The sequence below is a fragment of the Rhinopithecus bieti genome, unplaced genomic scaffold (assembly GCF_001698545.2).
Source record: "Rhinopithecus bieti isolate Rb0 unplaced genomic scaffold, ASM169854v2 scaffold_57045, whole genome shotgun sequence".
Classification (NCBI taxonomy): domain Eukaryota; kingdom Metazoa; phylum Chordata; class Mammalia; order Primates; family Cercopithecidae; genus Rhinopithecus; species Rhinopithecus bieti.
This window is the reverse complement of record NW_016822092.1, coordinates 621,025-635,580: the sequence shown is the minus strand read 5'-3', so window position 1 is coordinate 635,580 and position 14,556 is coordinate 621,025. Positions and strand designations below refer to the sequence as shown.

Sequence of the window (14,556 nt, the reverse complement as noted above, 5' to 3'; positions counted from 1 at the left end):
ATAGATGTATTGAGTTTTAGGAGCTGGTGGAGAGTTCTGAAACATTTTTTTTTTTTTTTTTTTTTGAGACGGAGTCTTGCTCTGTCGCCCAGGCTGGAGTGCAGTGGCCGGATCTCAGCTCACTGCAACCTCCGTCTCCCGGGTTCACGCCATTCTCCTGCCTCAGCCTCCCGAGTAACTGGGACCACAGGCGCCCGCCACCTTGCCCAGCTAATTTTTTTGTATTTTTTTAGTAGAGACAGGGTTTCACCGTGTTAGCCAGGATGGTCTCGATCTCCTGACCTCGTGATCCACCCGTCTCGGCCTCCCAAAGTGCTGGGATTACAGGCTTGAGCCACCGCGCCCGGCGAGTTCTGAAACATTTTTAAAACTAGCTGTGCTAGGGTTTCTCAGCCTCAGCGCTACTGGCACTTGGGGCTGGGTGATTCTCTGCCGAAGGGGGCTGCCCTGTGGGCTGCAGGATGTTTGGTAGCACCACTGGCTGGGATCGATGAGATGCCAGTAGCAACCCTCATCTCTAGTTGTGACAACCAGAAAGTATCTCCAGACATTATCAAACACCCCTGGGGGCAAAGTCAGCCCCCACCCCCCAACTCAGAACCATTGCTCTATACCAAGAAAATAACTTCACGAAGGGCAGATATTAAATCAACTACAGAATCCCAAATCTAACTGTACATAGCAACATCACAGCCTTGTTTTAAGTACAGATCACAATAAAAACAGATGAGGCTGAATTTGTTTAAGTAAAAACATGGAACACCTGGTCTAGCATCGAAATTGCCAGACAAGAGTGGTTTATTGTCTTTTTACAACACAGCAGATGATAGAAATAAGTACAACATCTATTTCTTTGTTTATCTAAAAATTAATAGTGTGTTGCCAGTGTCAGTCTCAGTGAGAACTGTCTCGGATTCAGTGAACATCACTGTACCTGCTCTAAAGCTTTAAAGCTAAAAATTATTTAGAGCCCAAAGTCATTTGATCAATTCATGGATTTTGTTATACGCCACAAATTAATATTAATTATTACATACAATACAGAAAAGTTCACAGAATCTTTGGAACAGAGAAGAGAAGGGGTAATTACAGTTTGCTGCATTCAAGTTTGTTATCTTAGGGAAAGAAACTGAGGAGTCCTGTGGTCCCTCTAGACCCCTAGATCACTTCCCAGTGCGTATGAGTCATCCCCCATAAGGCACCTTGTCGCAAGCATTAAGGTCGGCTCCATGTTCGGCCAGACACTCCACGATATCGTGGTAGCCCCTGGCAGAGGCTGTCAGGAGGGGCGTCTCTCCTTCTCGGTTCTTGATGTTCACGTTACAGCCGGCTTCACAAAGTGCTTTGGCCACAGAGTAATAGCCGTGCCAGCCAGCACAGTGCAGGGGGGTTTCTTCTTCCTGGCCAAGGAGACAAGTGCAGAGAGGAGGAAAAAAACAACAATGAGAAACAAAATATAAAGCAAGGTGAGAGTCCCTGTCAAATTTGGCAGAAATGCAACCAAGGCAGCAGAGGGAAAGAGCTCATAGGTACTGGAGTCAAATATTAATCTGGAATAAAATAACAACATCAGTGTGAGCCACCAGCATTAAGAGGTAGATCTGACGTCTCTCCTTCATTCGTTTTCCTTCCTCAACACTTGTGTGTTTGATGAATTTGGCTTTCTCAGCATATGACTGACAACTGACTTTCGGGAGCCCGCTGAAACCATCGGCCCTGCTCCTCTGAACAACAGAGCCTTCATGCAGGTGCATTATAGCATCTTTCTAATAAGTGCCTCGCTGACTTTATCTGAAACTACTAATAGTAGGTGAGCACTTTCCTGAGCATGAATTCTTCCAGCAACCTTGATGCCTCCAGCTTTCTGTCACGTTTACAACACAAGGTGAGTGGTAACAGTATTGTTGCTTTGGCTAGAAAGTAATTAGGAAAGCCACACACAAGTCAAGGGCAGTCCTTATAGACTGGGAGGCCTGTATCTTCAGGATCAACATCGTTAGATACATAAATGCGCCGATGAGAGGCCATCCTAGTGCGGTGGAGACAAACGTGGACTCTGAAATCAGATTGTGTGTGTTCAAGCCCCAGCTCTACCACTTCTGAGCTTTGTGAGCCTGGGAAAGTTACAGAAACTTTCCCTGCCTTGATTTCCTCATCTCCAAAACGAGAATGATAATAGTCATTCACCTCATAGGGCTGTTCAGCAGACTGAATGCATGAATGAATGAAGTGGTTAGACCTGATCCTGGTATTAGCACCCTGCACACCTTAGCTAGTACTTCTGTTTGAGTCCCTGCCCTTTGAGTCCTTGCCCTCTCTAGTGGAAGACAGAAAACTTAGCTTGGATAAAACTCTAAAGGCCCCGACTGTACCATCTGGCTGCCTGTACATTCATGTATAGAGCAGAGGAAGGGAGGACGTCAGCCATGACCCACCTTGTCCTGGATATTGGGATTGGAGCCGAAGCTGCACAGTAACTGAGCCACGTCAGCATGGCCATAGCGAGCCGCCACGTGGAGGGCTGTCTCTCCAGACTGCAGAAGAAAAGGAGCTGGTGATTCTGAGCCACATCTGTGAGCAGGCTATGGAGACCAGAACCCAAGGCCTACACCCAGGCCTGCCTGGTTCCACTCCATCCCCTTTGGTTCCACCCACCCACCTTGGGCAGATGCCCCGATAACGGCTAGGATGGGGACCTGGGGTTGGAGTGTCCACCACACAGTCAGTATTAAGCCCACACACTTGGCACATCCTGTGAAGTGCAAACAACTCAGGAGAAGGCTCTCCCTTTTCCATGATGGCTGTTCTCAATCTTCTTTATGTACTGACACTTCTAGCTGTGTGATTTTCTTCTTTTTTAAACACAACATTCTCTTTATGATTGGGTTCATCATTCAGCAGTTACTTAAATGAACTATTTTACTTATTAACAAGCTTCTCATTTCATTGCCTATGATTAGAAATTTATTTTCGTATATTCTCAGAGATTTTCTCAGAAATTTTAAAGAATATCACTATTTGCCCATGTAATAACTTTCTGTGAATTAGTAACAGGTGCAAATCCTTTAAGATACTTTACTTCTATCCACCCCACAGAAAATCATCAGCATAAACAAATTTTAAGAAGACAAAACAAGATATATGGTTGCCACCTTCCAGATAACTGCCATAATAAATGTGTGTTTCTGATAGGAATGTTACCCCTCAGACATGGTGCAGTGCATGATCCATGCAACTGTGTGTGGCAGCTTGACTAAGCATATTGAATTAGTCTGCCAGTACTGGAAGCAGAGAAGTGTTGTACAGTAGAATAAATAATGGATGAGTAGGTAGGAATCCCAGGTTCAGGTTCCCGCACAGCCAATTAATTCACAGGATTGTTGTGTGAACTTAATGAAACACATACATATGAAAACAAGGTATCCTGATAAGTCAGTAACTTTTATAACATCGTTGTGCCAAAAAAAAAAGCCTTACTTTATTACTTTATGTGCATTGTCTCATTAATATCTTCTAGTGTCTGTGATTGTCAGGTCAGCACTATCAGCCACTTCAGAGAAGAAGAGAATAGGAGAGATCCGCTTAAAAGCACAAGGTTGAGTCAGGAAGAAAATCGAATCGAGACGGAGGGTCTCTGTCTGGTTGTCTTTCTACTAGCACTTTGAGGTTTTTAAGTTATGGGGATTATAATTCAATGCGTGCATATTATGGCAACTACCTAGAAGATTTTGGCTTAAGGCTGATTTCAATATTAAATCAAACCATAGGCAACAAGAAATTTCCAATTTAAATTTTCTGCTGGTGAATGTTGGTGCTGATTCCTTTCCTTTGGGTTCTGATGCACATGGTAGGCCAACACTCACTCTCACATGCATCCTCAGGTTCCTCCTAAGAGAAGTGGCCTTACCTTGTCTTTCACGTCCAAAGGGCATTTGTTCTCATTGAGAAATTTCAAGGTATCGACGTGGCCATGCCGAGCAGCCCAGTAGATGGCATTGGACCCACCCTGCAGGAAAATCAACCTGGGGTCACATTTCTAAAAAGCTGACAGCGCCGGACACATGCATCCCTCAGAGTCACTGTATTTCCCTTCCTGCGTGATGATAAAGCCCAGAGGAGCAACTTCCCAGAGGAATGAAGCCTTCATTCTCTTTTACACCTTTGACAAATGTACCATGGTTACACAGGATGCTAGCATTAGGGGCACCTGGGTGACGCAGATAATGGAACTCTTTTGGAACTTTTCCAACTTTGTTTTGTAAATCTAAAATGATTTTGAAATAAACAATTGTTTTCTGTTTGTAAACCCTCATCTCCCCCTCTGGTTAGGAATCCCTTGCTGCAGAGGACCGGATCTACTCCACTTACAGCTCTGCTGACATCTACAGAAGCAGGCAAACACATTTCTGATGCGAATAATTAGATAATAAAACTTTTTCATGTGTGGCATCTAACACTGTCGAGTAAATGTGATCGGTAAGAAGGAAAATCTGGGTAGTGTACAAAGAAATGCTGATGTCAAGCAGCAGCGCCAAGGGGAGGATAAATGATAAATGTTTGACTCTCTAATGCATGTGTCAGGCTGTACCAAGCTGTTGAAAAAGTAGCTTATCTTCCTTTACAGGAAACTGAGAAACAAGTTAGGACATACTTTTTTTTTTCCTCTGTTACCTCGATAATTAAGAGACATTTGATAATACTTTAAAATTCAATTCATTTCAATAAAACAATTATGACCTTATCCTGGACATCGATTCTTGAGCCTCTTTTAATGAGCAACTGTAGTATTTGAATATTCCCACAGCCAGCAGCAATGAGTAATGGAGGTGTCCCGTGCTAGAATAGGCAAGAAAAAAATTACTAATTTTCAGGTTTGGTAGGAAAGGAAAAGCTCAAATGATGATTGCTGTTCCCACACACCTTCCCCTGTCTCAACAGACATAGAGCTACTGCTGAGTGGCAGGAAGAGAAGACAGGTAGAAGGGTATAAAACCTTTCCTTCCCCTTTTGGATTCTCATCGGGGACATTTTCATTAGCAGGATGAGAAGATCTCAAATTTCATGGGTAGAGATACAATATGTGAATGAAGGAAGGTCCTTAATGCAAAAAGACCCTATTTGTAACTCAAATCACTCTCTAAACAGAAGCGATTTTCCCCACAGTATGGAGCTTCCAATTGGAAGGGAGAATGGAGAAGCAGATGGGGTCCTTCCTTTGATATGGAAGGGCAAGGTCACTGTGACCCACCCCTCCACTAGGCTGCAGAACAGAACCAGACCTTGTTGGGTTGGTTAACATCATAGTTGGACAATGAGCCCAGAAGATGCTGCAGGCCTGGGACGTTGTCATCGTTGATAGCATGGATGATGGCTTTCATCACAAAGGAGTCTTCCTCATCCTTGAGAGAGACAGCCAAGATGGAAACAGAGTTACATTGCTAGCCATGATTCTCTTACCAACATCAAAGAAACCTGTGCTCACTTGTTAACGGGGGATTCAGAGGAAAGTAAGCCATTTATTTCCCAAAACCACAGTCATGAAGGGACCTAGGAGGGAAATTTTTGCTCCTTCCATGTTGCAAACACTATTTACTGTTTACCTGGGCTTTAATGTTATCTGCAGTATAGCCCAGAGACAGTGTCTGAGATCCAGATTTCAAATGATGATGATGACAAGTAACCCATTGTGTTTATCTTAAGAATCTGTCAAAACACAGTTCCTAAAACCACTGTGAAAATCTTTAGGTATAACATAGTCTCTTCCTGGAAAAGGAAAAAGAAAAACCTACTGGCCAGGTGCAGTGGCTCACGCCTGTAATCCCAGCACCTTGGGAGGCCGAGATGGGCAGATCACGAGGTCAGGAGATCGAGACCATCCTGGCTAACATAGTGAAACCCCATCTCTACTAAAAATACAAAAAAAAAATTAGCTGGGCGCAGAGGTGGGCACCTGTAGTCCCAGCTACTCGGAGGCTGAGGCAGGAGAATGGCGTGAACCCGGGAGATGGAGCTTGCAGTGAGCCGAGATTGCGCCACTACACTCCAGCCTGGGCGACAGAGCAAGACTCCACCTCAAAAAAAAAAAAAGGAAAACCTACTGAAGCAAAGAAATGATGCCTTTGAATAAGATATTCTCAATTTGGAATGTTTCCAACTACGGAATTGTTTTCTGATCACTCATATTTCTTCCATCACTATGTATAGAATAACATGGCAAAATTCTCTGAAAGCTGATCCCAATTATAAAAAAAAAACAACAACAAAGATTTTAAAATAGGCTCTAAATAAAAAAAACAAAGGCTAGAAATCAGAAAACTGATGCATTTCTAATTACAAAGGAAAATAACCAGAAAAGTGGTGAATAAAACTTGAAAATCTTTGCCACGCTGTCAAAATTCACATTAAAACTAAGGAATCAGCTAGAAAATCCTAAACAAAATTTTGAAATGATAAACACAGAATTATGACCACTGGAATTTCAAATCTGGAAAAGTGTATCTACAGAGGCTGAATCTCTGCTTGTGGGGGAGAATGGAGAAAGCATGTCTCTCCATCTGCCTTCTCTTCTCTACAGATCTGAATCCAAACACTTTCCATGTGGGCTTTAGTAATATTTGTATAAAATGCATGTTTAAGAATGCCACCGGCTTTGCTTTTCTGTCACAATTCAAGTCAATGACTAAGAGGCATTTACATGAAAGCGCAAGTCAAGAGAAATGGGGAAAACAGAAGGAATAAAGCAGATTGTTATGACTCACCCCATGATTAGAATATGGAGATGAGGGAATCTGACCTCTGGCAGGGTATCTTTCCACCTGGAGCTCCTGCACGACCCTTGGTCCCTCTCCCACCCTAAACTTTTCACTGTGACACATGTAACGTCTCCCAGTTGAATATTCAGTGACTTCAATTTGCAATCTTTAATCATCCTCATTATCTTACTTAGAGTCACAGTTTTTATCTTCTCGCTGGTTGCGCAGCCACCCTCTAACGATTCCCAAACAAAGCCTCCTCTTCTCTCTCTTTTCGCCCTAATCTGCTTCTCTTTTGTTTTTTCCGTTTTTTTGGTTTTTTAAAATACCTCCAATCCTATTTCACTCCACAAGGCTAGATGTGGAGCCTCAGTGAAACTACTACCTTAAGGGGAAAAATGGGGAGCTGGTGTCTGCAATTCCCACCCTGAAGTACCCTGAAGTACTTGGCTCCACCGGGGAAATGCTGACTGTTCTGTTACAGGGGCAGGGTAGTTCCCACAGGACAACCGTGGTTGCCTCGTCTGGAGTCCCCTTCACCTCCTGACTTAATAAAGGCCCATTGTTTGACTGTCAGGGGAAAGTCTTGTTGAATTCGGATGCTTCTACTCATATCTGAAGAGCTTATCTGTGATTAGGTTTCAGTTTGGATTAGGGGGGAAAATAAAGAAAATAAAGGCTAGAAATTGGAAAATGAATGCATTTCTAATCACAAAGGAAACATAACTAGAGGGTACTGAAAAACAAATTTGATAAATCTTTGCCACTTTGTCAAAGTTCACATTAAAACTAAGAAAGCTGGAGTTATTCTCAAGGGCCTTGGGCAGTCAACACCAGGCCAATAATTCAAGTGAGTTAGGCCTTCTGGTCTGCTAGGAGACACACCAGCAAGCAGCACTGCATTCTTCCTGATTCCCTGGTGCATGTGTGTGGGAAGGAGGTGGCGGTTGTCTGTCCCTTCTGTGCTACTGTTAACCAAGATTCTTCTATGTCAGCAGCAACGGTTCATGCAAATTAGAATAAGCTCTTTTCTGCTGGCTAGCCTCTCTTTTACCAAAATATCAGCGAGTGTGTCTCTGTGTATGTGCATTTGCTGTGCGTGTGTGTGTGTGCGCGTGTGTGTTGGGGGGGTGGTCTGTGCCTATGTTTGCATCAAGGTGGAAGGTAGTGTTAGAGGTATGGGGCTATGAGAGGGGACAGCAGCATCCAAATCAAAGAGAAAAAAAGAGGAAAAAAGCAAGAGGGTGCATAAATCAGCACCCCCAAATCCCTCTAAGGGGATCAAGAATAGGCTTGCCATTTCCACAACTTCAGGTTCCTGGGAGGTTGAACGAATAGGACAGCTTGGACATTCTGAGTACCCAGTGCTGAGAAAGGAGCACCAGGGCACACGGGTTTGCTTACCAGAGTATCGTCGCTTCTGGCAACACTCATGTTACTTCTGGACAGGAACGACCTGGATAATCTTTGGCACAGTGATATCAAGCGAACGGATTGCTTTTTTTTAAAGACAAAAAAAAAAAAAGGTAGGGTGAGAGGAGGAGAGACAGCTTATGTAACAATTGTCAAATGAGTACAAACGACAAAGCCTTTGAGATCGTGTTCATAGGCATGAGCACACACTCTCCCAGGTGGGCAATCCTACAGCGAATTGGGTTGTATTTGCTTAAAGAATAATTTTAAAGGTGTTATAAATCAAGACAACAGAATATAGAGATTCTCCTTCCATGTTTCATTATTGAACTACAGAGCTGGACACCCCACATTCTTTCTCTCTCTATATTTTCTTCTCTGTCCTTTGGAGAAGGTGATTTGACCCTTGCAGGTCCCCCCTCAGAGAAGCACAGAATGCAGGGGCCTTGCTCTATGTCCTTTGTGCCACATAAGCAGTGATGGTAGACAATGTAATGACCAAAACGAGACAGCTGATGGAAGTGAACAGCTGGAGGGCCTCTTATAGAAAAAACATCTCTGCATTTACTCTCAAAGGCAAAAGCACAGTTAAAGAATGAGAGCGAGAAAGAGAAATGTATGGTTGCTCTCTCTCTACTTTAAGCCTAATTCTAAGAACTTCTTGAAAATCTAGTGCTGTGGTCTTCCTCATCCCTACCATAGCACCCCAAGATCAGTAGGTGTGAAAACGAGGTACATTTCTGGCCCTGAGCTGGGAAGACATGGTAGGTACCCACTTCCTCTGGGTTTGACATGACCCTGGGCACAGGAAACCATCCCATCACCTTCTTAGCCCTGAAGTGTGATTTCTTCCAGGATGTCTGCAATGCCTTCCAATCTATGTCCCACCCAGGCCCTGTGGAGGCCATCCACACTTAGGAAGGAGAAGAGGCCACCCTGCAAATGCTCATGGCCCCACCCCACCCCCACTCCGACCACTCACAGATAAAGGCAGGGCTGAGAGACCTACTTACACGAGTTACAGCACAAATGTAATCTCATGCTGCTTACCACAAAGAATGAACCTATTTAAAATGTGGCTTGTAGTATTAGAAAAAGATTTCACTATAATTTTATGGTGCTGCTATAAAAATTTGCATTGAGAATGGTTTCGATGGAAAAAATACAAAAGTACATTTAATGGTATGAGTTAAAGTGACTAAAATATTATTTTGCTTGTTTTGAAAATAGAGTAATGGTGCAGAACACTACAGGGTGGATTAAAAAGAGGAAAGGATATATTTTCCATATTGCCAGTATCAGAGGAGACGGGCCCTGACCACACACTGCTCTACACAGGAAATAGAATTTGTTAATCCCTCCACAACAAACAATCTTACTTTCCATTTTTTCCGGGCTGCAAACTTCTTGAATTTCTCCATGTTTACCGCTGATGCTTTTCTACTAAGTGCCTGTTGTGTATCTTTAGGCTAAAATAAAAATCCAAGAAAAAAAATTAAAGCTCTCAAGTTACATTTAAATGTGTTATATGACAATTTTTCAAACATCTCCTTATTCAGGATGCTTATGCATTCACCTTATTAAATTAGCATAGGAAGTTGGGATAACATGGAATATCTAGGCACCTAGTCTTAGCAGACTCACTCTTGTATCTGAGGGTTTCGTATCATCCATATACACTGGGGAGAAGTAGAGCTTGGGGTCAAACTAAATCATGACTTTCCACATTGATAGTTTGGGCATGGCAATATTCATGGTGAGGCTATGTTATGAGGCATTCGAACTTGGATATCACCAAGTAATGTAGAGCTTGGAGGGATCTCAGAGGTCAGCAAAGTTAGTTTGGCCTATAGCAGGAGAATTCCTTGTACTGTATCTTTTTCAGATGTATTTAGCTTTTGTCTTCCACCTCTGGGAGAAGGAGACACCACAGCTCGCTAGGAGAGCCCAGGTCACCGCTGGGAGCTTGCACAGCAAAGCTATTTGCCCCCAAAGCCTGTTTCTGTGATGTTCACTTCTTTGTTTCATGATTTTATTCTGTAACTATCATCCTTTCCCACCCCTAATCCTTTCTGCCCTGGATTGAAGCAACTTTAATCCAAATGTCAATCAGGCCAGGCAGGTAATGTAAAGGTGTAATGTTCCAGGGGACCTTGTTCCCCAGCACCAAGGTGCCTGTGCCACTTCCCAAGGCCATGTGGAATGAGGGCTCAGTGTCAGCAGATCTTCAGATTTTCCAAGAGAAGCTGGAAATCCAGATTTGATTGATATTTACATGCTGGAATCAACATAAAATTTTAAATATACTGTTTGGGCCAACACCCCACAGGTCACTCCAAACATAGTTGTTGAGTGGGCTTGACCTTTTACAATCCTGCTCTGTGCTGGCTTATTCCTCTCTCCCCACCTCTGGGATCATTAGGATACAGTCTAACCTGTCAGCTTTTCTTAAAATATGATGCAAATAGCAAACTTAACACTCCAGGTGTGACCTGTGGTTAGCAGTACTTTAAGACACACGAATACCAGGGTGCCCAAACCAATCACATAGAAAGTGATCTAAACAGTGAAGTAATATGCAACTCACCTTGATCCAGGGATGCTGCAAACTATCTTGAATTGTCATTCTCTTCCTTGAGGGGAGGGGGAAAAAGGAAAAAATGCTGTGACCATAGCAGCAAATACTAAGGTTGTTTTCCTGCTGGCTGGGCCTGCCAAGCAGATACTCTGGAAAATGCAGTTCAGGGAAGAAAGCCAAAACGGCATCGGTCTTTTGTGATGATTTCACTGTGCCTGCAGGGACTGACTGAGCGGGGGCAGAGGGCCCTGCTTGCATTTTCTGAAGCGTTTCACAGGGCATGCTGCCCTTTGGTAGATGAAGCAAGCAGGGTCTGAGAAACGCGGCCCTGTGCATGGAACAGGCACAGGCTCTGGGCTGGCTGAGGCCGTGGCCAAGCACCTTTCAGGAACACGGACACTCACTTTGGATCCTTGACCAGAAGTCTTCTTATGAAATCTTTGGCTAGGGCACTGGTATTGCTGAAGTATTCATCCTCAAATTCATAGTTGACAGCAGACACATTTGCTAACGTTTCTTGCTTAGTGTCTCCAAGAAATGGGGAAGCCCCACTTAGGCTGTTAAAAATAAAGTTGGGCACAGAACATTAATGACGACCCCTTAGTGTTGTCATTTTGCTCCTATAACATCTGGAGTGTGGAATAAGATTATAAGCTGGTGCTTGAATAATCTCTTGAGAGTTCGACTATATTTCATAGGCTTTCACTGTCAGGACCAAAAGTGTCAGCTTCATGCAAAAGGATTCACTTAACAAGTTAATTTGGAACAGCATCTGGTAGTTTACAGGAAACCTGTTTTCTCGGCAGTGATGGACAGCTATGCTTTCTTTCAGTGATTATGCTACAGTTTCTGATGACTCATTTCAAATTAGGAGAACATGTTTAATTAGTATAAACTAAACATGTTTTCAGGGTGTAAAACGAATATGTTTATATCAAAAGCATGCATAAGCTAAAGAGATCAACACAGCACATTTAATGGTTAATTAAACCTATGGTCTCACGGAAGAGAAGAGAGTATGAGTTGTGGATTGTGGTACTTACAGGATATAGGTTATTACCCCGATACTCCTAAAAACAACACAAAACAAACAAAAGAACACATCAGGAGAAGAGTCAAATAAATCAGAAAGAAAACACCACCAAGGACATACTCCTTACCACATATCTGCCTCAAGACCAAGAGGTTCATAGTTGACTATCTCAGGAGCTAAGAGGAAACAAACACTCATTTAGCTTGGGAGGAAGCAAACTAACCAATTCTATCTTCATGCAACAACCAGGAACATGTAACAGGGAAAGACTCTTCCAGCAGGGGAGGTTTGCCAGAATAATGTTTCTGAGATGTAAATGACCACAGGAGCAAAGGAACTTACCGACAAACTCTGGAGTCCCAAATATGTTTTTAAATTCATTTCCAAAGTCCATTTTATGGGCCAACCCAAAGTCAATGATCTTGATCCGAGGTTTGGGGACATTTCTATCCAAAAGCATTATGTTCTCAGGCTTGAAAAAAGAGAGAAATAAAAGGCTATGATATGTTATGCTGAGGACAAGATGGCAGAACAGTTCTTCTCTTCCCACTCCCGAAAGGAAAAAAAAAAAAAAAGGCCAAAAATTAGGGAAGAAAGGGTGGTTGAAAGAGTATACCAGGAAAAGAGTATACCAGGGTGGTTGAAAGTATACCAGGAAAGAGTATACACAGAACCATTTTCCTAAGGTTCTGTGTTCACAAATGAGAGGAGGGGCAGAGACGAAACGTTGTGAAGAAAATCTCAGTGTATCTTTAAAACATTTTAATTAAACGTATTTAGAGGTGATGTCTTAACTCTAATGACGAGAAAAAAATCTGCAAGCCAGCTTTGTACAGAATTCATGGGGTATATCTTCTTATTTCAAGAAGGAAATACATGTCTTGCTCTAGGTTCTCCCTGAAGCAGGCCTGAGACAAGGAGGGGACACCAGGAAACACGTGGTAGGAGAAGCAGATACAGGAAACAGAAGGAAGTTGCTACGAAGTGTCCTATCAAGGTGGGGGTAACTAGGGGAATGGGAGGCGAAAAGGAGAACTCAGTGTTATTCCAATTGTAGCATGAGGGAGCTGGGGTCTTTATCCACCATCTCTCCATCCTCCACGGCTGACAGCTGCTTCTGTGGAAATTTTTCTTTTGCATTTCCAGCTCCCAGGGCCAGAAACAAGATGCCAGGAAGAGTCACAGGTATTCGCAGCAAGCCCTCTTTTAGGCTGTATATGAGTGTGTGTCTTTTCACATGTTTGTGGGGCCGGGGGGACATGAATGGGACATTGACAGCTCTGCCACAAAAAGAATGGGGACAGTCCTCCCTCCTCTGAAATCCTGTCCCAGCTCTACGGGTCTGAGCCATCTCCTCCGACGGAGCGCACACTTCTTTGTGTTATTACGGAGGTAACAATTCTGTTTCACATTGATTCCTTCTCTCATAGACTATTGGTGTGCTTTACCAGACCACTTCTCGCTCTCTTCAACTGGAACTTCTCACCATTGCCACTTCCTATTGCTCCTGTTGTGTCTCCCCTTCCCAAAGAGACCACACCTCTGTCATGGCTGGGAGGGCGGCTTACATGCCGTTTCATCTCCAACTACGTTCTGCATCCAGCCAGGCAAATGCCCCAATTAGCCAATCTGAGTTTGGTTTGCTTGATTATTGGTGACAGAGTCAAGCCACAAGCCTTTGCATCACTCAACACATTTTCTATCTTAACACGCCCAGAGCCACAGAAGGAACCAGCGCCAGTCACTGGCTGCTGGCTAATGTCCAAGTAGCCAAGAGCATCCCCCTCACTAAAAAAACCTGGTTCCTAAGACACCTTGTATTCTTTACCAAGAATTCCAGAATGTAATCAATTATCAATTAAGCCTCTATCCCACAAAAAGGTTTGCCATCCCAGTGGGAGGCATGTATTCTATGCTTGCTGATTTATATTGATAATTCTGTTTGTTACGCTGGTACAGGAAAAATAATGTAACTCTTTCAGATGCCTCAATTTTTCTTAGCAGAGAAACAACCAAGGCTGTGATCTGCACAAGCTTCTATCTGGCTTATACTTTGAAACGTACCTTAAGATCAAAGTGGGCGATTTGAAGGGAGTGCAGGTAGTAAACACCATTAAGAATTTGTTTGAGAAATTCAGTTGCTTCCTCTTCAGTTAAAGATTCCTTTTCAGCTAAGAAGTCAAACAGCTCGCCACCTGCAACGCTGAGAACCCGGAAGCAGAGGTTATTGGTAACAATTCCGTTTCACATTGATTCCTTCTCTCATAGACTACTGGTGTGCTCAAACATCAGACAAGAAAACAGCATAAAGATTATGCTGAAACCACCAAGCATGGAGTCAGAATTCTCTGTGCAGGTTGTTGACAGTTCTGCATTCGGACACATTTGTGCTTGAAAGCACCTGGGAACCATTTTCCTAAGGTTCTGTGTTCACAAATGAGAAGAGGGGCAGAGACGAAACGTTGTGAAGAAAATGTCAGTGTATCTTTAAAACATTTTAATTCAATGTATTTACAGGTGATGTCTCAACTCTAATGACAAGAAAACATCTGCAAGCCAGCTTTGTACAGAATTCACAGTGTATATCTTCTTATTTCAATGAGAGAGTACCTGAAAATTTTGTAACCTGCATGTTTAATTAATTCTTTAAAATTCAAATTCACAATATATGGTCTGATAACGGTTTTTTCCTTCCTTGTTTAGTATTGGTTTGTATGTAAATACTAACACATTTATAAAAATCAATTCAGTAGCCTTGGAGTGATGGCTCACACCTGTAA

General features: G+C 43.0%; 1 protein-coding gene across 1 annotated transcript in view; it reads right to left on the bottom strand.

Moving 5' to 3' along the window:
• Positions 1-13,973, bottom strand: part of DAPK1 (death associated protein kinase 1) — a 69,145-nt gene extending 55,172 nt beyond the window's left edge. The window contains exons 1-13 of the mRNA XM_017860805.1: positions 13,841-13,973; positions 12,119-12,248; positions 11,904-11,952; positions 11,787-11,813; positions 11,148-11,300; positions 10,753-10,798; positions 9,545-9,634; positions 8,157-8,249; positions 5,280-5,399; positions 4,738-4,836; positions 3,908-4,006; positions 2,436-2,534; positions 1,203-1,400 (exon numbers count right to left, since the gene is read on the bottom strand). Coding sequence (XP_017716294.1) covers positions 1,203-1,400; positions 2,436-2,534; positions 3,908-4,006; positions 4,738-4,836; positions 5,280-5,399; positions 8,157-8,249; positions 9,545-9,634; positions 10,753-10,798; positions 11,148-11,300; positions 11,787-11,813; positions 11,904-11,952; positions 12,119-12,236 — 1,191 coding nt within the window. The 5' untranslated portion in view covers positions 12,237-12,248; positions 13,841-13,973. The remainder of the gene's footprint in view (positions 1-1,202; positions 1,401-2,435; positions 2,535-3,907; positions 4,007-4,737; positions 4,837-5,279; positions 5,400-8,156; positions 8,250-9,544; positions 9,635-10,752; positions 10,799-11,147; positions 11,301-11,786; positions 11,814-11,903; positions 11,953-12,118; positions 12,249-13,840) is intronic.
• Between the last annotated feature and the right edge of the window lie 583 nt (positions 13,974-14,556).